Source organism: Mesocricetus auratus, unplaced genomic scaffold, assembly GCF_017639785.1.
Source record: "Mesocricetus auratus isolate SY011 unplaced genomic scaffold, BCM_Maur_2.0 Super-Scaffold_100042, whole genome shotgun sequence".
Lineage (NCBI taxonomy): Eukaryota > Metazoa > Chordata > Mammalia > Rodentia > Cricetidae > Mesocricetus > Mesocricetus auratus.
Genome location: NW_024429219.1, coordinates 4,872,127 through 4,898,460, shown reverse-complemented (window position 1 = coordinate 4,898,460; position 26,334 = coordinate 4,872,127). Strand labels below are relative to the sequence as shown.

The window sequence follows — 26,334 nt, the reverse complement described above, 5'->3', positions numbered from 1 at the left end:
CAGTGCCAGCAAATCTGGTTTCTGTTGTAGATTCCCTTCCTGACCTGTCAAAGGACACCTTCTTGTCATGCTTCCCTTAGCCTTTCCTTGTAGAGAGAGTGTGAGCTTCGTGATGCACCTTCCCCCCTTAAAATTTTTCATTTTTAAAATGTGTGTGTGTGCACAAACATGTGGAGGCCCACAGAGGCCAGTTACATGTGCGTGCATGCGCGTGCATGTGCATGTGCATGTGCACATACATATGTGTGTGTGTGTGTGTGTGCGTGCGTGCATGTGTGTTCATGCATGTGTGTGTGCATGCGCGATCAGATCCCCTGGCACAGGAGTCATGGTTGACTATGAGCCCCAAGATGTGGGTGCTGGGAAGCAAACTTGGGTCCTATGGAAAACACTGCACCTATTCTTAACCCCTGAGTCAGCTCTCCGGGCTCTGGGATGTGCTTGATTGAAAATCCTCTTGGACCAAAGCCCCACCCGTCCATGCCTAATGACATCCTGAGGGACTCATCTTCCTGACAGGCACACTGGGGCCAGGCCAGGGCTCTGCAGGGAGGTGGAGGAAGAGGATCCGTGACCCAGCATGCCCTCCTCTGGCTCCTCTTTGAGTCTCATTTGTTTTTTATTTATTTTTTTTCTCATTTCCTTGGGGGAGGCGTGGGCAACTGCGTGAGATCAGTCTCTGCTTTTCTCTTTTGATGTAGGCATGAGAGGTGCTACCTTTCTCATGGTTTCCGGTCAACTATATTCTTCAGAAAAGCATTAAAAACCAAGAAGGGGGGAGACCCTTTTGCCTATCACACACAGTTGCCATTTCAGATGTGTTAGTGCTCAGGCATCCATGCTGGCCTGCCCTTGGGGTTCTGACGGGACACGCCCTCAGCGGCAGCCACTACGAGCAATGCCTGTGCATGTTTACTGCCCTCCTTTTGAAAGGGGCCCCGCCAGCCTCCCATTCTTCTCTCTTTTCCTCTCTCCCTCTCATCTTCTCTCCCCGCCCTCTCTTTCTCTCCCATCACTCCTGTCCTCAGGGACTGGTCTCCTACCCCGCTCTCTTTGCCCCTTCTCTCTCCTCTTCCGACAAACCTCGTATGTGAGTCCTGTTGTGTAGCGTGACTTCTCTTTTCGAGGCATTTGTTTAAAACCACAACAAGATGCTAGGCATCCCTTTGTGTAGACAGGAACTCTCATTCAGTGACATTTTGTTTCAATTCGAGAAGTTTCTTTTGAAGCCCCTGAGTATCGGATATTTGCATTACAATTCATAACACTAGCAAAGTTACACTTATGAAGTAGCAACAAGAATAGATTTCTGGCTGGGGGGCTCACTACGTGAGGAATTGTGTTAAAGGGTCACAGCGTGAGGAAGCTTGAGAACCCATCCTAAGGCCTCCGCCTGGTAGCAGCAAGTTCTTCATCTTAGAGGTTTTTAAATTTGTGTTATTGTTGTTTTTTTGTGTGTGTGTATGTGTGTGTGTGTGTTTCTAAAAGGTCTTTTATTGTCTCTCTTTAAAAAATAGGTCCACTGAGTACAGAGATGCAGGCTGGTAGGTGTGTGTGTGGGGTTCCTCTTTGCTGCACAGTTTCCTCTTTTGTGATGAAAAACCAGCAGTATTTCTTATTTTTATAATGGGCCTCCCTCCACCTAGTTAAAAGCTCTCCTCTTCATTGCTGGTGTTCAGAAATTGATTTTATTGCTTGTGTTAATGTCTTTGCATTTATTCTATGATTCAGTTCGCTGAACATCTAGGCTCTGTTTAATTTTATAATCCCTACCAAAGCTTGAGAAATCCTGGCCAGTGTTTCTTCAGAACATTTTCGTCCTGTTTCTGTTGGTGGTACTAATTTGCTTCTGAGACAAGATCCCACTACATAGCTCAGGTGGGACTGGAATCTTGCTATGCTGCTATCCCAGCCTCCTGAGAGCTGGGATCGCAGGGGTGCATCTCCATACCCCATTTCCCTTCAAATGCCCTTCCCCTATGGTCTGCACCCCCAATGGTAGACAGTAGACCATACACGATTGCTTCATAGTTGATTAAGATTCTTCTGTCTTACTGCTTTTATGTTGTGTCTAAGCTGTTACCAGGCCTGTCGTGATAGCCAGGACCTGATAAAACCCATCTCCCTACATCATCCTAAGCTGTTGATTGTGGACATATTGGTGACCTGCTTCTAACCAACCAGAAACATTCGCTGTATTGTAACAGGATTGACATCTCTGATTGGGTGTAGAAACTCTGACTTCATTCTTACTAGAAAACATTCTCCATCCGCAAGAAGTCCATATGGTGAGGTAGTGAAGGTGGCTTGTGACTTGTGACCAGCTGAGAGCTGAAGCCCTTGGTCCAACATCTAATAAAAACCTCCTTTTTCACACAGGCACACACCCTCCTCACAGGAGCCTTCAGTGAGCCCTCAAGCCCCTGGCTGGTACCTTAATTTCAGCCCCAAGAAAGGCCATCAGAGGCTCTTGTGGGTTTCTGACCCTCGGAAACTATGAGACAGTGGATATGAGTGGCTTGGAGCTGCTGATTTTGCTGAAATTCTTGATGTATCGGCACTTTGGATATTACGTTTTCTAATTGGTCTTGCTCCCCCGTGTTTCTCCTCCCCTGTGAATAACCAAAGATCTGCAGAAGGCATGCAGGGCTTTTACCCTGCTTGTCTCAAAGCCCTTGTCTTTGGACTCCAATACTGTGTTATATGTTTTCCATGGGCTGATTTCTTTCTCCCAGATCCAGCCCACATCTCACATCTTGATGATTCTTTCATGTCTAATAACTTTTATTGAGTTCGGGGCATTGTGAATAATGCATTGTTGATGGTGGATTTCGTTATGTGATTTTTAAACGATGCTGGATTTTGCTGTGTCAGGCGTTGCGTGACTTACAACTCATCGAAAGTCTGCCGCTCCTCTTTTTGAGGGTGAATCTACTTCAGGGGAGGGGCTAGCCCTCTTAGTAACACAAGTTCACTCTGGGGGGTCTCTGTAAGATACCCACGTATTAATACAAGCTGGTCTGAGCTTGGCCGTTCCCCAGGGTCCTGAGACTATTTGGCTCACAGCTCTACATGAGCAACTTTTCTTGGCCGCTCCCCAGGGTCCTGAGAATATTTGTCTCACAGCTCTATGTGAGCAACTTTTCTAGTTCTTGTGTCAAAAACCTGCAAGAGACAGCTTGAGGAAGGAAGGGTTTATGGGTCCACAGTTGGGGGGTGTGGGACACCAGAGCAGGGGAGGCAGGAGGGCTAGGAAGTCGCTCGCTCATTAGCAGGAAGCAAAGAAGAAAGGAAGCTGAAGGCCGGGTTACAAACCTCAAGGCCCACTTCCTTCAGCCACGCCCCCACCTCCTGGTGCTTCCACAGCCTCCAAAAACAGTGCCATCATTCAGGGACCAAATGTTCAAACACGGGAGCCTGTAGAAGAGGGGTTTCTACTCCAACTGTCACAGGCTTGATTTTGAGCAGCCTTGTGGCATCCTACTTTGTGCCTGTGCAGGCTAGTGTTTAGCCACAAGCTCTCAGGGAGTCACCATGCAGGTCCCTGGACATGTTTCCCTGTTCATTTCCTTTCTAGGACTCAAACCTGAGGAGCCTCCCCGCCTCCATTCTCCTCCTCTGCTCAGCCAGACCACCACCTTCTGTTTGCACACCCCCCCATGCTGCTGCCTGAAAGCCCCTCCGGCTAGATCACTGATGCCCCCTTTGTCCCTTCAGGTCACCCAGCCCTGAGTGACCTCTTTCTGACACCCAACATAGCCATAGAAAGTTAACTAGGACAGCGACCCAGTCACGGGATCCTAAATCTTCGTTAGCTGGGCTCTTTGCCCCTCTGAGCAAGGGGGTGGTCAGCACACAGCAAGCTTCTACCGGAAAGTTCCTCTTTCTGCAACAGCAATACGCCCTCTGCTTTCAGCGGGCGGGGCTGGGTGCTTCCCACTCTGCGTGGCTTCCTGAATGAATGGATGGAAGAATTCAATAAGCAGCCATCAACTGAGCAGTAGCACACAACTCAGCCTCTATCCTCCCAAGTACTGTGTCAGCAAAACTTGAGGTCCTAGGCTAGACCTATGCACCCTGTAGGGTCTCCCAGACAGGCCTGATAGCCCCAAGTTACATCTGTACCATGCTCAAGCCCACAGACCAGACAATCCCAGCATGAAGAGTGGTCCAGGTTTGCTCACAACTAAAATCACTTCATTGTCTTTGTCTCCCACCCACACATCCCGCGCAGCTTGGCAGAGAAGCCTCCTGCAGGCCTGGTCCTCTCCATCTCACTGCATCTGCGGAAGCGAGGAATTTCAAATTTTTCTGTTTCCCTCCCAAGCAATCTGGGACCTGGGCTCCTCCATCCACCAGCGAAGGCTTTAATATTTAAGCTGCACGCGGCCGCCAAGCGCTGTCGAGGGAAGGGAGCTCCATTCTCTTCCATGGTGCTGTTCTCCTGCGTGCCCTTCAAATCTCCAACCAAACCCTCAGACGAGACCTTCCCTTCTCTCTGCGCAGCCATCCTAAGTTCCTGATTATGAGGCAGAGCCGGATACAGGGCTGGGAGGAGAGGCAGAGAAAGACTCTAAATCATGGGCTGCTAAAGAGGCTCCCTGTTAGCCAATTGGATGCATCCCGGTAGAGGACACGAGCTGTGTTTATAACGTCCTGTGATGGCAGCAAAGTGAAAAAGAAGACACAACTTGATGGGGTGGGGTGAGGAGAGTCATTTTTCCTCTGGGGTGGTCACTGGTAGGTAGGTTGCCTCTGTCCCAGTGAACGGCCCCTTCCCCCAGGCATGGACCCCTGAACTCAGGATTTGGAGATGTGTTGGGATTCGGGAGGCCCTGGAGGGAGGGAAGGGGGATGGGTATGATCAAGATAAAGATTATGCTTGTATGAAGTTTTCTAAGAATAAAGGTTTTATTTAGCCTAAAGATGCTGCAAGTGTGTGTGTGTGTGTGCGCGCGCGCGTGTGTGTGCACGTGTGCCGATTGCACACGTGTGCACACACATGAAGAAGCCGGAAGTCAGCCCCAGGTGTCGTCCCCCCCCACCCCCAGTGCCATCTACCTTGATTGACTGAATCAGGCTCTCTCACTTGGTTTGGCACTCACTCACAAATTGGGCTTGGATGGCTGGCCAGCGGGACCCAGGGATCTTCCCATCTCCATTCAGATTACAAGGAAGAGTCATCACACCCAGGTTTTTCCTGTAGCTTCTGGGGACCAAACTCAGGTTCTGGTGGTCTAACGGTAAGCACCTCACGCAGCTGTACCCCAGCCCCAGGTGTGGGGTGCTGGACATGGCTTTCTTCCTACTCAGAGTGGATTCTACCGTTACATTGTGTCACAGAACAGGGCCAAGTCACAGCTCGGATATTCTGTAGCGTCGTTTCTGGTCAGTGGCTATCCATAGGTGACAGGTCAGAAGAATCACCTCACTGCCTAGCTTCAGCCTGCCAGGATTTCCAAGGAAAAAACTGGCAAGGAGACCCAAGATGTCCCACCCACCCCCAAATCCTCTTCCCTAGCCTGCTGGTGTGGCAGCCTCAAGACTCTGATGCTTGGATAAATTCACTCGAATTTTATCTGGCTTCTTTTTCATGAAGAAAAGGTGAGTACAAGGCATCCCATTCATCATGAAGAAAGGGCAGCCCGCGCCCCCGCAAGGGGTCTGCCAGACAGACACTCTTTCTGTAAATAAATAAAATGGTGACTTCCTGGGACAGAAAACCTAAATGGAGCTGAAGTCTGGGATACCCTCCCCCTTTCTCCATCCATAAGCCAAAATATTGCTAAGGCTTTTTATAAACAAAGATAATGAGTTGTATAATTTATGTAAATTAACTAATGCTGCTGCATTTTCTAGAAGTAACATAAACTGCATTATTTATTTGATGTGCTTTTTGGAGTAAAAAAATATAATTATAATTGGATATTGTACCTAACAGGTTTCTCCCATTGTTTTCTGATTAGCACTGGTGGTTTGGAATGTCAGATGTGGAGCTGCTGAGTGTGCCACACTCAGGAGGGCTTTCTGTTGCACACGAAAGTGCCAAGCATCTGACCTCCGGCTCTTGGGCATACCTTCTTGGGCAGAATGAAGCTTCAAGCACAAGTTGTTGAGGGCACAGCCCAGTGCCAGCTGCCAGTTATTTTCAGTCAATGCTGCCAGGGGGGTACTAGTTCATCTGGGACATGGCTGACAGCATTTTCCCTCCCTAATGGCATCTGATCCTCACGACTCAAAGCGATTCCCCAGCACCGGCAGCAATATCAGCCTTGCCCAAAGACTTGCTCTAAATACAGGATCTGGCCCCGCCACACAGCCAATTCAGAGAACCCGGGGGGGGGGGACTCATCTGCTGGTGGAAGTTTGAGCAACACCCTTGGGGTTATTCTCTGTGAGGGCCTTGATTCCCCAGTGGAGGCGGCTGGAGCTGTCACTGGGAAGACACCAGGCTGGGTCCCCCAAGTCTGCTGCCCCTGCCTGCCTGCCTGCCAGCAGCAGCCTACAATTCCCTCACAACTAACACACGCTGAAGTGAGGGATGCAGGGCCCGGGCTGCAGTTCTCGATATCACCATGTTAGGCGCATTAAAAATGCAAAGATGGGTAATGAAGCAGAAGAAATGAAAGAATGACCCCCTAGACCCTTGCAGCCTCGGAAATGCTTCTGTCACCTCAGTGTGAGCTGACATCTGCTGGCCCCTGTCACATGCCTGCTCCTCCTTGCTCACAGGCAAAGTGCAAGGTCCTGGAAGCTGCCAAATGCAGATAGCCGGGTCTCTTTGTTTACGCAGCAGAATGCAGAAGACAGGCCTTTATTGCAAAGCGATGGATCTTTGGAAGGACCGTCTCATCTGGATCCGGAGGCCAGGACCTCTGCTTGCCCATCTCTACCCCAGCTGCAAGGCTTGCCTCCTTAACACCAGGGTGAGCAGAACCAAACATCTCAGAAGGGAAGGCAAACGGGGGGGTGGGGGTGATTTACAGAATTTATTTCATCTCCTTTCCCTTAATCACATAAAAACAAAACCCCCAAACATTCTACATCCTGGTTTGTGTCCAACACAATGTGCAAACTAATTGAGTGTAAAAACCATTGCTCTGCATTATATGCGTTAAAGTGAGTGTGACAATCGTCCTTCCTCATCCCCCCCAGCTCTGTTTCATTTCTGTTTTCGTTATAATTCAGTCCCCTCACAATATGTCATTGCAAACGCTATTTGCAAAAGAAAAGCATGAAAAACACAGATTCTTTATTCCTTAGTGCATTTGTTTTCATTTCCCCTTCTCAGCCTCTCTGCATTTAGACCATGCTTCCATCTGGAAGGGCTTAAAAAAAAGTTATAGGCAGAATTGCCACACATAACAAAGCACGCACTCATCTGGTATTTAGCCTGAGAATTTTCCTGCCAGGTGTTATGAAAGGGGCGGGGGGGGGGATACGGACAAAATACTGTTTTGTTTCCATTTCCAAACATTACATTTTGTGTCTGAAAATATTCATTAGTCTGGGGAACAAAGCTGCTTCAGCACCACTACTTAATGTCCTTCTAGGAAAAGGCAAATGTCACCAGGACAGAGGCTACAGAGGGCGAGGTCAGGGACCCAGAACCTTGGCTCTGTTCCTGCATAAGTGGGAACCAGAAATTTAGGGTGTCAGCCCTCCTAACCTTCATTTAGCCATCCAGGAACTACAATCCTAGCTCCGCCTGGTTTGCCCACTAAGATTCAACTCCTCACAACATGTATTGGAGACGGGACACCTCTGTGTAAATACACACACACCAGCAGAAAGATCCGTCTCTCTTTTTTTTTTGTTAAGGATAGATTTTTTCAATAAATATATATTTATTTTTATGCTCTGTCTATAGGTTTTTTGCCTACATGTTCTATATGCACCATGTGCATGCCTGGTGCCTGCAGAGTTCAAAAGAGCACATTGGATCGATCTCCTGGAACTAGTGTTACAGAAGGCTGTGAGCTACGTTGTAGGCGCTAAGAGTCGAACCTGGGTCCTCTGACAGAGCAGTCATTACACTTAAGCCCTGATCCATCTCTCCAGCAACAGAACCAATTAGCTGTGAGGGAAGCAAAGCAAAACTCAGTGAGAAGTTAACCGCAGAGTGGTTCAGGTTGTATACTTTGGGAAACCCACACCTCACAAGTCATTAAATTAACACACATGCCAGAATCAGTGAGGGTGTGGTTAAGGATGTCAGCATCTTACACCATGTGTGAGAATGGGACACTCATTTGAGCAGCAGGCACACAGGGACGAAGTCTTGTCCTTCCCGCATAAGCTTCCTGCAGCCTGGTGTGGAAGAGGTCACTGTACCCAGTGTCTGCCCGATACTTTGAAAATAAAAAGGAATCACGGAGCACTTTTAACCTCAAGAAACCAGATGAAGCAAAAACGCTCGGGAATCCCAGTGAATGTGGCTTTGGGATCTGCTGCTTGTTACACATCGCCTGGGAATGTTGCCTGCTCCAAGGTGGCAGGCTGGACAGACACACTGTGATGTCCTCAGCAGCTGGACCCAGCTTCTGCCAGGCTCACTCTGATCTGAGAACAGGCACAGCCGCTGTAGCGGTTTGAATGAGCAAGACCATCCACACTTGGTCCCCAGCTGGTGGCACTGTTTGGGGAGGTTATGGTACCGTTAGGAGGCGGAGCCTTCCCGGGAGAAGTACAGCACCCATGCAGGGCTTTGGCAGTTCATACATGGCCTTTCCACACTTCCGGTTTGCTCTCTCTGCTTACTTGCTACAGAAGAGGTGATCTCTCAACTTCCTGCCCCAGTTGCCTGCGGCCAGGCCTCTCTGGTCATTATGGACTCTCCCTCCGGAAGCATCAGCCAAAATAAACTTGTGCTTCCATAAGGTGATTTTGGTCATGGCGTTTGATCACAGCCACAGAGAGCAACTAACGCAGCCCCCAAGACAAGTGGACAGAGCGCTCCTCCCCGTCCTAGACCTGGACTCTGTACCTGAGCTCTGCTGCCCTGCTGGCTTCTGGGGAGACACTGGACAGCCTCATTTCTATTGGAGTTCCAAGACCTGACAGTGCTCACAAGGTCCTCCAATGATTTGACGAACATTCACGACACTGCAGGCAAAGGGGACACAAGCTCACACACTAACCGAACCCCACAAGCACCTCCAGCACTGAAGGCCTATGTGGGCAGAGCCCTCGCACACTGAGAGTTAAAAAAGCGGGCTGGATAGGCGGAAGGAACCGGCAACAAAAGGCCTTGCCTCAGACAAGGCTGAAGGCTAAGACTGGCAGCTACAGTAGTCCCCTAACTGTGGCATTGGCACCCTGTGGCACCTGGCATGACGCACTTACACACACACACACACACACACACACACACACACATGCACACAAACACACACACACACACACACACACACAAGGACAGTTAGATAGGAGCAAGCAACTGAGGAGATCAAGACACCGGGAACTCAGTTCACCAACAAAGGCATGAAGGATTGTCACCTGTGAAGGAAGGACGTGAGGGACCAGAGGGAGGGAAACCCCACAGCCACTTGCTGTGGAATTTATGTTTCCATAAGTGAAGCATTAGGAGCCTTGCATAGAGAGGAAATTATTGATACGCGTGTTCCCTTAAGGAAGCTTCTCGAGAGGCCCATTCCAGATCTAATAATAATCTGTATTCTTCGGAAACGGCGGGTCCGATCTTTGATTTCCCTATCACTAGCGAAGGCTCATGAATCTTTAAGCTGCACACCCTCTCAGAGCTTTGGTTTATTGTGCACCACCTAGAATATTTAATAAAATAAATTCTAAATAATCAATTCGTGAGGAGTCGACGTTTCTTAGGCTTTTGCAATAAATGTCTACTTCTCGCATCCATCAAAAACTGCACGTAAATCGTGGCAGCAAAGAAGAAAAGTACCTCTGTCATTTCTTCATGCTGTCACGTAAGTACTTAAGCAGGAGGCAGATTACACCTGTACCTCTCCATGGCCACTATTCCAGGGGGACTTTGCATCATCCTATAGTCACTATTCCGGGGGACTTTGCATCATCCTATAGTCACTATTCCAGGGGACTTTGCATCATCCTATAGTCACTATTCCAGGGGGACTTTGCATCATCCTATAGTCACTATTCCGGGGGGGGGGACTGTGCAACATCCCATATAGCACTTCAGGTCCAAGGATGCATCTCTCCAGCTCTGGGACCACCTGCTCCTTTAACCCACACGGTGCTGCAGGGCCGCATCCTGGTATCTGTTGTCCAAGTGCACGGAAGCACATATCACACCACTGACACTTGCCTGAGGCCCCTGTGATGCCCCAAGGTAGTACCTGGGCTTCAGGAAGAAGTGGGGCAATGTGGAGTCCTACTTTCAAGGTGATTTCCCAAGAGACCTTTTCCTGACTTTCTCGGGCTAGAGACAACTTAGCGCGAGATAAATAAAGCATATGGCATGCAGACCTTTTGCCATTAGGAAGAAAGAAAATGCACATACTCCAACTGTAAGTATGGTGAGATTGAGTGGGGACAGGAGAATCCCTACAGACTCTCTGGCCAGCTACTTTGGCATACACATTAGTGATGGAGGGCTAGTCTTTCCCCCGTGAGCAACCAACTACCCTACCTCAAATGAGGTGGAAGGCCAGAACCTCTACATGTGCTCTGTGCGTGCCCACGATCACATACATGAACACATACATCACAGACAGTGTCAGGCTAAAAACATGGGCATGAGGACACAGCACAGCTTGCACTTAAGTCCTTGAAGGGTTCTTTGTCTTTGAAAATCCACCACAAAATCTGGCCAGCCCTCACAGTACCTTACCCCTTCTAGAAGCTACTATCACAATCCAAAAGGGGCAAAATGGATGACACGCATGTTCTAAATCCACCCCATAGTACATGTTTGCAAATAAAGCTGTGTTAAAACACAGCCATGCCCATTCCTGAGGCATCCTGAAAGGTATAGTTGAAATGTTCAGATAAACTAACCAATCACAGAACCAAAAATGTTCTCTGTCTAAGGCAGGGAGGATACCTCAGTTTATATATTGTTGCCACATGTGTGTAAGGACCTGGGTTTGATCTCCATGTAAAGGACAGGAGGCTTTGGGGCTCACTGGCCGCTAGCTCAGTCTCAATGATGAAGGTGGCTAGGGACAGACACCTGATATTGACCTCTGGTCTCCACACACACAGACACACCTATGTGCACACACATACATGAACACAAACACATGCATACACTACACACCAAAATTTTAAAAATATTTTCTTTTGGGACCTTTACAGGAAAACTTGCATCAACTCAAGATTTGTTCGAACAATATTTATCTGAGCTCCAAATATCTATAAAGTGCCATGCCAAGAGCTGGGCTGGTGTGCCAGAGAGGCACTGTTTCTACTTAGAAGTGGAGGACACAGAGCAGGACTGTGTCCCCAGAAGGCTGTGGGTCAGTACCAGCTGATGTCCTCTGCTTCAGAAAGTTGGTATTATTCTCCTCCTGCGTTGCCAAGGGCGACTGAGGAATGGCAGGCTCAACCACACCATCAGAGAATTTAGAGATTTTTTTTAAAGGTGCCGGCAGTCAAGTAACAAATTGTCACACCGACTCACGAAATTTTCCTTTTGACTTTTTCCCTCAAGCCAGAACAAAACTCATTCAAAAACTGTTTAGGCTGACTTTGTTTTATGGGCATGAGTGTTTTGCCCTCTTGTATACATGTGCATTCTGTGTGTGCCTGGTCACAAGAGGCACTGGCTCCCCTGGAGCTGGAGTGTCTGATGTCTAGGCACCATCACATGGATGCTGAGAACCAAGCTTGAGTCCTTTGCAAGAGCAGCCAGTATTCCTAACTGCTAGGCCATCACGGGAGCTTGGGATGAGACAATCAGATAGGACCCTGCCAGCTGCAAGATGAAGGACTAAGGGGTAATTTGTGTAACAAAAGGGTATGGGAGTCACATGGGGGACCCATGAACCAAGGCCACTTGGGGTGGGGCAGCAAGGCCTACAGATTGTGAATCTTTTAGGCTGATGTGGACCTTGTGGGTGGTCTACAGGTCACTTGTGAGCAGTCAGGCAAGACACAAAGTGAACTAACTCTGTGGCTTCTGCACCGACTCCAGATTAGCCAGAGTGGGATATGAGCCCTTGGAAGGCAACCACCCTTCCCCAGGATTGGAACAGAGTCATGGAAAGAGAAATGGAAGGCTATCTAACAGCCAGGAACAAACCTCGAGACGCACAAAAGCTCTCCTGTGTAGTCCCTTCCTGCCTCCCACTCTGGCTTGGTTTCCAGGGAGACAGATAAGGTGAGATCAACCATCAAAACCACATGACCACCCAGAACGTAAGGACCGGCTGGTGCCATCCAAGGCCCTCGACCTTGGCAGAGAGAGGAAAGGCCACCCCTCCTTGTTGGTTCATCTGTAGCTCTTCCATCTCCCACCTCTACCCATCCCCCTGTTTTCCCCACTACTGTGGCTGAGGTGCTGGAAACACCCTAAGATCCTATGGCCAGAATACTATGCAGAACCTACATCTTCTGTCTTCCCTTTGCTGACTCAAGAGTATCAACGCAGTTCCCCTGCGGCAGACTAGAGACTCAAGCCCACAGGACATAGCCCAAAGGGTGGGCGTAAGCTTGCCTGGCGATGCTAGGGACTAGAAGACCAACTTGCCATTCAGTCAAGTGAAGGAAGGGCAGAGGTATTCCCCACCCAACAAACAACCGCACATACATCTCACTTTCTGCCAAGAGACAAACACATAGCACTGTCTCAAATGCGTGCCCAGCTCTGTGGGAGGTCACGACAACGGGTGGTTACAAGCCACTAGGGTAATCCTCATCCCTGAGTTCTTTGTAGCAGTTCAGGCGGAAAAGAGCCCTTGGTGGGTTTGATAGTGGTGGTCAAGGGTTTGTGTGGTTGCTATGGAATCTGCTAAACTTCTCACTCACAGCCTCACGGACTAACTTGAAAGGACCTTCAGGAACCATTAGGATGAAGATTAAATGTGAGTCCGGCCGCCCTGGTTGATGGTCTGACGAGCTGCCTCCGCAAGGGAGGGTCCAGCTCACTAAGGATCAGATTAGATAGGCGGGACATTTCATCTCACCATTCAGTAGAAGCAAGAATCATGTGTCCTTTAAGGGCTCTGTGGCGCACCTTTATCTACGAGCTGTTGTCCCAACACCACTGAGGAAGCCCTGGGCTCCCTGGTAGATTCTACACCTCCACTCCAGAATCCCAGCCCTGGGAAGTGAGTGGCTCATCAGAGACAGTAGACAATGCTAGCCACGGTGTCCTCAGTGACACCCGGAACCCAAAGCAGACGGGTTCCTGTCCGCAGGACACAAAGGGAACTGTGGTCGTGACAGAAGAACTACCAGGTAAGAAACGGGAGCCAATGTAATGTGAGTTCGAAAGGCATGGCGGGTACCGTTTTGCCGTAAATATGTCCCGTGGAATACCTGAGATGTACTTGGACTAAAATAGTATTTATTGTTTACCTTAACCGGGCACCAGTCTCGCCCGTGTGGTTGAGATATGGTAGCTCATGTAGAAGCATGTGGGGGGGTCAGAGGTCAACATCGGGAATCTTTCTATTCCTCTCCATCTTACTTTCTGAGACGGGGTCTCTTGTTGGGTCTGGAGCTCGCTGTTTCAGCTAGACCTGCTGGCAAGTGAGCTGCAGGAGCCCGTCTCTGCCCACCCCACCTCCCAGTAATGGGCTATATAGATGCATGATGCTTCTCTTGGCTTTTACATGGTACCTGAGAGTCCAAACTCATGTCTTCATGGTTAGCATTTTACCCTCTCCCCAGGCCCCTTAACTGTGTATCATGTAGTCTCTCCTCCCCTCCCCTCTCCTCCCCTCTCTTCTTCTCTCCTCCTCTCCTCTCCCCTCCTCCCCTTTCCTCTCCCCTCCCCTTCTTTCTTCTCCTCTCCTCCCTTCTCCTTTCCTCTCCCTTTCTATCATCTCCTTACTCCTGCCCACCAGTTCCAAGTTTCAGCTACACAAGTAACAGATATTAAATATCTCCCACATAGGATTACCAAGGTAACTAAAGCCCGAGGAAGACGGTGACCACAAAGTTTTTCAGACACTCAGCAGATCTCACTCCCAGACCCCAGGAGAGGGAAAAGTAAGGTCACCAGACACCCTGAAACCTGGATAATAAGATGCTGGAGAGATTCTACGGTTAAGAGCACTTGCTACTCTTGCAGAGGACCAGAGTTTGGTTTCTAGCACCCTCATGCAGCTCACAACTGCCTACAACTTTAGCTCTAGGGAATCTATTGGCTCTGGTTCCCAAGGACACTGCACTCATGTGCACAAACCCACATAAAGATTCCCACATAATCACATAATTGAAAATAATGAAAATAATCTTGTAAAAAAAGAATAAACTGTTCAATGCTTGCTATGCAAGCATGAAGACCCAAGTTCAGATCTCCAACACCCACATAAAAAAAAAACCAGGCATAGTATACACATCTGTAACTCCCAGGGCTGCAGGAGCAGAAACAGGAGGGTTATAGGGCTCACTGTCCACATCACACGGAAACAACTGGCTTTGTTTCTGAACACTGCCAAGCATGACATTCTTCCATCATACCCAATGCCCTGAAGTCCCTAGTGACCAGACATCAGACAGAAGCTTACAGCACATAAGACATAAAAGTGCCCAACCATCTGTGCCCTGGACATACAGACACATCAAAGGGAACACTCCCCTAAGAAAGGCACGGGTGAAGCCCAAAGGTGGCAGGAGGACAGGGTGCTCCCTCTAGCAGAAGATGATTGGGGCGGAACCCTGGAAGGAAAGTCACGTGACCAGGACACAGGAAGAAACACGGCCCGCATGAGGGATGCCGTCGGCGCGTGGTGAACCCACGGGAGGTAACAGGGATCAAGCACAACCCTTCACTGACAGCAGAAGCTGTATCTGTCTAATGCACACAGTGGCACAGGCAGGCTGCTGGCCCCTGGGGGTCCCTGTGGCTCCCGTGTTTCATTGGCCTGTTCCCCTCCTTATCTATTCACTGCTGTCTCCCAAACTTGATTTGGGCACCAGCCCTGTTTAGGCTGGCTACTGCGAGCATCTCCCATCATCTGCAAGCGAGATACCTATTTATCTTATGGCTGGGAACAGAGCTGAAGTGATCCGACTGCCACGAGGCGCTTATTTCATGCCCTGTTAATTCCTAATGCAGTAACTACAATATCGCCTCTGCCTTCGAAAGAGGTGCTTTTTTTTCTCCCTTTTTTAATATGTGGCCTAAGTGCTCAAATAAAGAACACCATTCTAATGAGGACGAGTCCCCAAACGTAACCTCGTTAAAGCCACCTCTGCGCCACTGCCGGCCTGCCAGCTTTAAGGCAGCTAAAGGAGGAATGAGAGACCCTAGGTTCTCTCCGGGCAGCACAAACCGATCGGCAAAACGTTCACTCCGGGAAGTGTCGGTCGGGGGGGGGGGAATGGACTGGCATCTCCACCCAGGGATGGTGCAGACCGGGGACCCCCCTCTCATCACAGAATGACGGGTTCTGTAGGAAACAGGACGGGGCCCAGTCTCTCACTGTACTAGAAGCCTCAATACCAGACCTGTTCACAGACCCCCCAAAGGGCAGACTCTGGTCTCCACCGAGGGACATCTTAAGATCAGAGTAGAGGAACACTGTCCTCTGAGCACAGGAATCATTATCCTCTGCATCAGAGCAGCCGAGACTTCACAAGTCACCCTTCGGATCAGGCCTGCTGAAGTTACCCTGTGGGAGGAGGAACGGGGAGGGTCCCAAGAGCCCCACCTTAGGGCTAGTGACGGCCCCTGCACCTCTGCCCCAGAAGCATGTGGCCTCATGGCCTGGAGGAACTGCAGAATGTAAACTGTGGGAGGGCAACTGCAGAGGCGGGGGCGGGGGGGCTACACTTTCTGGTGGTGTGGCTGCTTTGGGGTGACCCGAACTCACTTAAGCACCCCTTCACCCTCGCCCTGTCAGTCAGCACGGTAAACTCTTTTGTTTCCCCCATGCTGGGCATGGGTGGAATTGTACTTCTGCCTGTCACTGATTCTCTATCTGGGTGGGAGGTGGGGGGGGGCTGTTTATACCTGCCCATGAACAGTCCAGGCACGCAAGCAAGCAGATACCCAGTTTGGCCAAGGCTGGGGAAAATACCCACAAGCCACCAGTTCCACGGACTGTTCTCAACAGACGCTGTCGCTGCCCACGTATTTCCCAAACTTTATCTGTCACCTGAACAGCTCCATGCGCTTTACCCCCCCCCCCCCATCTACGCTGCTACCCTAAAACTGGGCCTGCCTTCGATATTGCCTACGTTTTCCACACGGGACCTTGGAATTCTTTCAGCACGCATCAAAACCCTAAGGCTCTGTCTCCTCTTGAAACTGGGGACCACACATCCTTCTTTGTACCCCTGTACCCCTCAGTATCTTTCCCAATGCTAGTGTGTGACAAGCACCCACTAAGTGACTGAAGGATAGACCACACGTGTTGAATAGCACGGGCTGGGCTAACCTGAAAGCCTAAGACCACCCTGAGTGCCAGGGACAATGGTTAATCTTCAGCCCTGGAAAGCCCTGGAACCCTCAGGCTCCAGTCCTAGCTCCGGTGCTTAAGGACCCCTTTATCTGAAGGACTGACCTCTCCAGCTATGGAACAGATGTGTGTTTTTTCCTAGGAGAACCAGACAAAGCCAGTATGCCTTGTTCACGAGAGATCTGTAAACTGGTGATTGTCTACACGCTGAGAGTATAGCTCCTGCCTCTCTGGGAGCCCAGCAGCAAAGGAATGGAGAGATGGAGAGCCGAGAGTTGTTAATCTGGCTTTGAGACACACCAGGGGTCTGTGGGGAAGGGTGATTTGACATAAAGTATCCGGTCAGCATTGGTAGCCAGAGAAAAGGGTCATAGACTTGGGAAGGAATCTTCCAGAAGGCTCTCTCTGGCTGATGGCTGCTGTCTCCTGACAAGCGTGAACGTGGTGCGGCGATCTCTACAGCAACCCCTTCCTGGGCAACACCGGATGGGCAGACAGGAGTCAGCTTGGGGCCAGGACCCACTTCAGACCTGCTGAGGCCTCCTTTGCCGTAGGCTGACATCCCAGCCCCCCTCTCTCTTCTCCCACCAGCTGCTCCATCCTTGCTGAGCAGGCTTCTTCTTGGCTCCCAGACAAGACAGCCGATTGCGAACTAATAGCCAGTGGGCTTCAAAAGCTGCCGCCGCCGCATCCTGCGCCTCCTGCACCCTGTGCTCAACTGAGGAAATCGATGTGTGTGTGTGTGTGTGAAGGCCCCAGCCCCCGAGGGAAAAAAAAGAGCCAGAACAGAGCTTTCCTTTGGCTTTCTGGAAGCTTTCCTGCCCTCAGGTAAGGCTTATAGCAAGTGATATGTTAAATGATAGACCCAGATGTCTTCATCATGCCCTTGAATGGAAGAAACCCACCGGAATAGTAAAGAATTCACAACCCTAAAACCCTGGCTGTCCATCTAGCGCTGGGGGACTAGGGCTTGGGGGACACGGGTGCTAGTCACAGGACCTGCCTGATGAATCCACAGGGAGGAAGCAGACTCCAGACTGTGAAGCCTAGTGTACGGCACCATGGCAGCTGGCAAAGGCTGCCCACTGGGCTTCCCAGCCCTGCCCCAGACCATGGCTAACAGAGGCATACTGCCAACGAATGGCAGGAGCCGATACTGCCAAAAAGTACTTCCTCTGGGCTATTTAAAATTCTGTAACCGTGGAAAGGCAATTGCTTTAACAAGAAGGAGCCCATCCCCACGAATAAGAGGGGGAAACTGGAATTCACAAAGCACATGGTACCATCTTCTGAGGCCAGTGTGCCAGAGGGCGTAGGGAAGAGGTCATTTCCAGTGCTGGTAGGCACGTAATTAGAACAGTCACTCAAGAGCAGCTCGGCCTTGCCTAGCAAAACTGAAACTCTCACTCCCAGCAACTCCTGGTCCAGATTGCTTATGTGCCCAAGAAGACCTGTGTGTAGGATGCTTGGTCAGGCAGTGATGATGATACCAACAGCCCGGGCATCTCCAAGCACAGGGGCCAGCGTAGTGTGCATACATAGGCATATGATAGCGCCATTTAAACATGGTCAGATGACAACACGGACCCAGCTCAGCTGGTCACTTAAGTGAACAAACTGTAAAACCACATGTCAATTACGCGCATACACACAACCATCCCCAACTTCCAAGAATTCATTTCACACCCCACCTAGCCCAAGAAGCATCTCGGGCCGCCGTAGCCCATCCTGGACTCGTGAGGACACTTAGCCTTTTCACACTTCCGTACCCCACTAATGGGCACTATGTGCAAACATGGCCGCCTTCTTGCTCCCACCTACGAGTCCGTGGGCAGGGAATACACCTCCCTCTTTCTCTGCAGAGAGCGCGCAAAAGCGGATACGCAGCCTGTACATGTTGGCCTGGATCAGCAGGGTAATACTCTAAGTGCAACCGGAAAGAGCGGTCACCCTGAAGCTTAGCTGGAGGCGGCCCTCCCTCTCCAAAACAGGAGCAAGGCAATGTCACAGGCCAAGGTGTCACCATGGAGGTCTCTCAGTCTCACCACTCGCAGGGCTGCTTAGACCATTGGTGGCCCTCTCTGATCTGCCTGTGTCCCCCATCCTCCACACCCGAGGAGCCAGGCTGTATGTAGTCTACAAGGCTGAGCACCACAAATAACTCCCAACATAAATATGGCCTAAAAATAGCCATAAATCATTCTCATTCCACCCGGTGACAATTCTAATTTATAACAAGAGGGAAGAAAATGAACACAGTGGCTTTTTTCTTTTTTCTTTCCGTGGGCTTCCAAGCTACTGCCGAGGACGAATTCCACCCTGCTGTTACTTACAGCCAGGAGTTCCTGATTTACGTATTACTAAAGATGAAATATGCCATAGGCCTCTAGGCACGGGGGCTGCTTGCTGAGGTTTAGTGTGAATTCCTGCAGGCTCTCTCTGTCCCTGCATGAGCAGCTTCCATTCTGTGGGTCCCCACCCAAGCTTTCCCTCTGTCTCTCTGTCTTTTCTATAGTGGGGCGATAAGAACTTCTGCCCGCTCCCCAGCCCCCCCCTCCCCAGAGTGCCAGCCCCAACTCTCTGGGCTCCCTGCAAGAAGGGATAATGCGTATGTCTTAGCAGGGCCCTGGTCACAAAGCTGGAGACGGGTTCTTTCCCAGCCGCACGTTCGGGCAATCTGCACATTAATGTTCCATGCAGCCAATTAAACTGCACACGAGGCAGAGGAGAGGGAACCAGGATTTCTCATACTGCGGCTTTTCTTATTCATCACCATAAAACAATTCTTATTGGTATATTAAAAAAAAGCACATACACATAAAATGAAAGTTATCTCTCTCCATGGGGTAATATAATAAAAACCATTTGATGCTATTTTTGGCAACTGTAAAGGCATATAATTAATACGGGGGGGGGTGTCATCGTGACAGAGTATGTCACAAAACCGTCAGCGTCCAAGGGCAGTCCTCAGAAGTCAAGTGGGCTCCAGGTCCTCACTGCCCACTGAGATACACCAGACACTCGACATGACGGTAGCTAGGAGGCCAGCCTTTACCTCTCTGAAATGCCAGTTGAATCCTGGGAAGCTTCTGAGATCTCGCCTGTAGAATCCCTGGCCACATCCCTTTGGGGGTGGCAGGTAAGACCCTTGGTGGGACTGGTGAGGGTACTGGCTAGGTAGAGGTCCTGCAGGATGCCTGGTTGGGACCCTCTGAAGGGAAGGGACTTCTCCAGTGCTACCCATGACTTAGAACCAGAATAGCAAGGGTGCATCCAGGAAGCCCAAAGCTGACTTTGTTCCAGACTCATGAGCCGTTCCTAGGGATCCCTTTCCACCCCAGCCCTGCAGGAGCCTCGTTCACCCGAGAGCAGTGTCATTATCTTTAACTGTGTTGAAGTTGAAACGCATGCAGGGAGATGAACTACTATTAGTCAGCATGAGGAGAGTTGCCCAGCCCTGAAGGTCACTACCAGTTGGCCAAAGCACCTGGAGAGGACACTTCCTCACAATGACACCCGTGTTCCCAGAGTCCTGCACCCCAGCACAAGCTCGAAGCGTCCATAAACACATAAGATAAACACAGTAGAGGACCCCGCAGGCACCTCGTCAATCCCCATCCACATACCGGTGACCCCCCCAGGCAGAACACTTTGCCATGGTCAGCTCCAAAGGAAATGGAAGAGAAACTCTGAGGTAAGGGGGCCTAAGCCAATGCCAACGACGGGGACTTGACAAAAAGAAATTCCTGTGACAGTGTGACTGGCATCAGATCGCTCACAAGCAATTCCGAATTCTCTGTTGTGGCTCAGAAATGACATTTGGGGGACAGGAGAGCTTTGTCTGCCCTTTACCTCAACTCCCTGGACTTTGAGCTTCATGTGGTCCTCTCTGGTTGTTTTCCCATCTTTCCTCTTCTTCCAACAGTAGCCGTCTTTCCTGTACTTCACTTTCTTCCTGTTGTAGAGGATCATGGAGCCATTCTGCGGTCTGCAAGCGACAAATGGTTAAGTTACCGAGAGAACTAAGCAGAAGGGAAATTTATGAAGAAAGATACCGCAGACCAGTAAAAGTCTCTACAGAAAAGCAATATTCCACGTTTGCTGGGACATAATTTTTCACCTTTTATTGCAGCTCCCTGGATTAACCGTGTTTTACGGCCAGCCAAAATTTGCTTGTGGATTTGGTACCTAATGAATTAAACGTGTCAATGATAGGCTTAAAAAACAACCCCTTAGTAATTTCTACAAACTAATCAGGATATATGATGTGGGGGCCCTGAGCTCAGTAGCGAAAAGTAGGCAAAACAGAGAGGGAGGGAAGCAAAAAGAGCCAGGGGTGCTTGGCAGCCTGCAATATCTTATCTCTTGTAGAAGGATTTTCTACACATCTTTTAATCCATCAACCAGCATTAGGGAATAAATAAGTTTAACGCAGACGCTAGATGACTACGTTAAGAGAGGACCAATAGAAGCCCTGGGTGCTGAGGCCAGCCGTTCCTGATTCATTGCTTGCATTTAGATTACTGCTGGATACCGACGAGCATCATGGTCCTTCTCCTCTGGCAGGCAAAGTATCTGATTCCTCCCCGTTTGGTCTTCAGCTGTCAGATGTCTTAGATATACCAAGAACCCTCATCTATTCTGTCCATGGCTGCAGCAGCTTAAGAAATGACAGAGCCCCTTTAATAAGTGCATTCCCATTGTGCTTAAAATGAGCCCGCATGGCTGAGGGCATGCGCATGGCTGAGGGCATGCTCTGCCAGGGAAGTGCTTGCTCTGCAAGCAGAAGGAGCCATGTTTGGATCCCTTGCACCAAGTAACAAACTGGACACAATGTTGCATGCCTATATGACAGCACTCATAGAGCCAGGAATGTTCAAGGTCATTCTTGGCTACATGGTGTCTTCTGTGCCTGCCTGGGTTAAACGAGACCTTGTGTCAGGAAACAAAACAAAATAAGACATGGAAAGTACCAGACAAACAGAACCTTGGTTTTTTCCAAAGAAGTATGCCTCAGCAACAGAGATCAGAGAAGTGGGGGGGGTGTGCGTGCGTGCGTGCGAGCGTGTGTGTGTGTGTGTGTGTGTGTGTGTGTGTGTGTGTGTGAAGGTGCTGTGGTCATAAATTGTGGGTAGGAATTTACAAAGAGAGAAAGAATCAAGGCCCTCCCCTCAGTCGCCAGCAGGTGCTATGGTAAACCATTCCAAGAATAAAGTTGCAGCAGGTGCAGATGTGGGCAGATCCAGCCCTGAAGCGAGCGCACTCACCCAGGGGCTGGCTTTGAGCCACCTGCACCTGTCCACCAGGCACAGAAAGGCTTGCCTATGGTTCTGTGTGTGCACGTGCGGGAGCCTGGGGCACTCCATCCTCCTCTGAGCCCAACGAGGTCGTGATGCCCCTTAGTGGGGTTGTGAGAGCCGCACTGGATGCACCTTGGCTCGTTGCTTCTCTGCTACAGCAGAGGTGGGAGAAGAAACACCCCCGTCCACCCTTCCCGCTGCTTGGCTGCTTGGGGAGAGCCTCCCGCCTCTAACTGTGCTTTTTCTGTTGAACAATGGACCATTTCACCATCCAGGACTGAACACTGGCTATTGATGAATTAATCTTCCATTGTCTGGAGGGTTAAAAAGAAAACCCAACCCTCCCAGGTGGCTGCAACTAATTGTGGTTCCCACCCAGCCCGGCTGTGTCATCCGGCAGCCACAGGAAGACTGAAGAGCAATTCCGAGGGAAATTATAGACTTTCGGTGGTACATCCCCACACTTCATTGTCCCCCGACCAGGGTGCAATTGGTTTGTCACTGTGGGTTTCCTCCCTCAGCCTGCACCAACTAAAACAATCACAGCAAACAGCTCCACACACTTTTCACACACAGTCACCTGACGGTATCTGTCAGCACCTACAGGTCTGCACTGGAAAACCCCACAGCCGTCTCCGTCTCATCAGGAGGAGGACTTGTGAGAGGGGAGGGGGTGTACTGGCCTCCTTCAGCCCCGGCAACTCTGGCCACTTGTACTGAACCCTCAGACCAGTGTGAACCCTCCCAGTGCCTCGAACACCCAGTAAAAGGTCCCCAAGCCCAAGCTCCCATGGTTAAGGCCACTGTCTCAGTGGAGGGGTGGTGGAGCAAGGATTATGTTGGGGCAGGCAAATGGACTCTGTGTCCTTGTCCTCTCGTGGGAGAGGGGGCGGTAAAGACGCACATAGGAACACAGTCAGGACACCCCTGGTCAGAACCCTGTGACTTGCTCCATCCCTGCACCTGTACCTACATTGCAAATGGTCCCCAGAGAGAGGGGGCTCCCTCAACCTCTGTCACACGCAGTTCCTGTAACTCGTCTCCTGTTGACCTCACTTAGTAATCCTGAGAGTGGCCCTGTCATTTGTCACTTTAGCAGGACACCATCCAGGGAGCTTCAGTGGCCAACTCAAAACACCTCAGTGAATGGAAACTTCAGCCCAGCCCACTGTAATGAGAGCCAGGCATTTTTCAACTCTCTAGTCTGATTCTCTGTGAGTTTGCTTCTGCTCTGTGTGACGTGGAGGTCCCACAGCATTCCCGGGCCCTGGCAGTGATAAAGGGGGGGGTGTCCCTGAAGGGCCCTGCTACGGGAGGACCCATGTGCCTCACAGGACTGAGTGTGAGGGCTGTGCTGCCATCCCTGATGTTAACACAGCAAGTGTGAGCCTGTGAGAAGGGGTCCCAAGAAGGAAGAGGAAGGAAGGGTCCAGGGCGTGAGCTTTAGGATGGAGGGGGACTAGGGGCTAATGAGGAACGGCCTCCGTTTACTCCTGACCACTTGAGGCAGAGCGGGCCCGAGCAGAGCAGGGGGCAGGAGTGGAGCTGCGGACGGAGGACACGGACTGTGTGGACGTAGCCAGCAACCTCGCACGCGCAGCCTTCTGTGTCCCATTCACTCACACGCACCTGCAGCTGGCGGAGAACACCGCATCCAACCCCATCCTCTGTGCATTCTCATCTGCACACCAACTCTGTGAGGGAGGCGTCGCCAGCATTCCCAGATAGCCAGCCTTTTGTGTCTGGAGGGTCTGTGGACACCAGAGAGGCCGAGGCTGCTCGCCAGGCAGAGACTGGACCCTGACCTGAGCTCCTGGCCGGGACCAGTAGCCCTGAAGCACTCTTAGCGTGGGGCCAGGGGTCAGAAGGGTGGAGGCCGGGCTTCCTCTCCGGTGGCCAGGCAAATCCTGAGTTGTACCTTCTTTGGAGTTGGGGTGTGACTCTAGAGCTGTTCCAGGATTTCCCTTCCTAAGACTGGGGTGACTTTTGGGGTATCCCAGCCTTGCCCTCCCACAGCTAAGGTAAGTAGGGTGTGTGTGTGTGTGTGTGTGTGTGTGTGTGTGTGTGTGTGTGTGTGTGTGTGTAAGATTTCTCCATCTATTTCTAGGGCGACTCTGGGTTGGTCCCAGGTCCTGCCCCTAGCTAAGGAAGCTCTGCCTCCTCTGTCTGGTCCCCTCCACTCTCCTCTCCAGAGTTGACACGATGGAGACCCCGCTGAGGAACAATCCCTTCCTTTACATTCATCCTTTGTCTCCTTCTCCTGCGCACTCCCCTAACTGCTGCTTCCTGGGCTAGACTCTAATCTTCCTCTCAGGATCTCCTTCTGGGACAACTAAGCTGAGACCGGCAGTCTGAGAGCCTCGGGGAAGCTCCTGAGGCCCCCACAGCAACTCCACTGGTGCAGAAGAGCGTCACGAGGGAGCGTGGCCACGGAGAGCTTTGCTCTAGGCCCGAGGCCACTGTCCGAGTAACCGAGTAACCCTTTCATCTACAACACTAACAACTAGGAAAATCAGTGACACCCCACGCGGTGGTGAAAAAAAGTCCTTGAGCTAGAGGAAAGCTTCCCAAGTCATAAGAATATTATAAGATGCACATATATGTGGTATAGGTAAATGCGTGGGCGGGCGGGCAGATAAACAGAAAGCTGATGGAGAGTACACTGTATGATTTGAAGAAGAATAGCCCCAAGAGGTTCAGATGCTTGAATACTTGGTCAGGCATTGGCGTCGCCATTGGTGTCAGCTTAGGGGGTGCGCTCACACTTAAGAAAGCTGGAGGTGGACTCTGAGGCTTCAGGGCCACATTCCCAGGTCTCTTTCTCTGTTTCCTGCTTGAGGTTCAAGACCTGAGGCCTCAGCTTCTGCTCTGGCTGACGTTCTGCTGCTTGCTGCTGAGTTTCCCTCCACGGCTGACTCTAATGCTCTGAACCGCAAGCCAAATAAACCCTTCCTTCCGCAAGTTCCCTTGGTCGTGGAGTGTTATCACATCAGAAAACCAACTAATACGGATGGATAGATACGTAGATAAGGAGATACAGACAGACAGATGCGCTGAAAGATAAACAATAGAAGATAGATGACATAATGATTAAAGAGCTTCCAGCTACCACAGAGAAAAAGGAAAACCTAGAGAAGAATTAGACATAGGAAAGAGTTTAATAAGAAAGTGCGCCAATCTAAAGAGAACTGCAAAATCTTCTAAGAGACACAAAAGCAGGTTTCGATGCATACAGAAACAAGCATGTCTCCCCTAGGGTGAAATAAGACCATAAAAATGTGACCTTCCCTTGAGTTAACTTCTGTCAATGAGAACACCATTAGGTTTTTTTTTTTTATGTAGAACATTTTCTTATAAAATTACTTAAGGGATGGAGAGATGGCCCAGCTGTTAAAAGTGCACACACCTCTTTCAGGCTCTGTCATCCAAACATGATGACTTGAATCTGGTTCCCCAGACTCATGTAAGAAGGTGGGGGTGACCATGCACTTCTGTAACGGCAGCACTGGGGGATGGGAAGGGTGGAGTTGAGATAGGTGGATCCCCGGAGCTCATTGGCTGGCCGGCCAGCCTTGTCAAATCAGTGAGCTTCAAGGTCAGTCAGAGACCCCATCTTAATAGACAAATAAATTTGAGGAAAAACACCGAATGGTGACCTAGGGCCTATATAGGCATGTGCATCCATGTACAGGTATACCCCCACACATGCCCACACCCATATTAATTAATAAAAATATTATGCACACACACACCACACAAGCAAAACAGAAAGTAAAAAAGGAGGTTGCTTATATTACTTAGTGGTTCAGTGGCTGCCAACCAATAGGTGTAAAGCCCTAGGTTCCATTCCCAGGAAAACACACACACACACACACACACACACGCACGCACGCACGCACGCACGCACACGCACACACGCACGCACGCACGCACACGCACGCACGCACGCACGCGCACACACACACGCACGCACGCACACACACGCACGCACGCACACACACGCACGCACGCGCACACACACGCACGCACACACACACGCACGCACGCACGCACGCGCGCACACACACACGCACACACGCACGCACGCACGCACACACACAGGATAAGGGTTAGCTCTGCTAGCTCCTAATGCATACTGTGAAGCCTCTCTCTATATATATTTTAAAATATACAAGTCTGATAAAAGAATAGAGACCAGTGGAACAGAAGAGGCATTCCCACTTCCATATGCAAGTTGAGTTTACACAATAAATGAGCTGTATTGAGTCAGTGTGGGAAGGGACCAATATTTTACTATTCAATATTAAGATCGCTGGAGAGGAACTAGAAAAGGATTGCCATTGAAGCTGTCCCTCTCCCGCTGACACACCGCGTCTAAGCAGAGCAGTGACTTTCCGTCTAATAAACAAACCCACAACACTGGAGAAGGAAATACAGGTGGATTCCTCTATCACCAAAGCAAA

General features: G+C 50.2%; 1 protein-coding gene across 11 annotated transcripts in view; it reads right to left on the bottom strand.

Annotated features, from left to right (window-relative positions):
• Camta1 (calmodulin binding transcription activator 1) overlaps positions 1–26,334 on the bottom strand; it is an 814,893-nt gene that overhangs the window by 370,333 nt on the left and 418,226 nt on the right. For all 11 annotated transcript variants that reach the window (XM_040734951.1, XM_040734950.1, XM_040734953.1 and 8 more), the window contains exon 5: positions 20,424–20,559. In XM_040734951.1, coding sequence (XP_040590885.1) covers positions 20,424–20,559 — 136 coding nt within the window. The remainder of the gene's footprint in view (positions 1–20,423; positions 20,560–26,334) is intronic.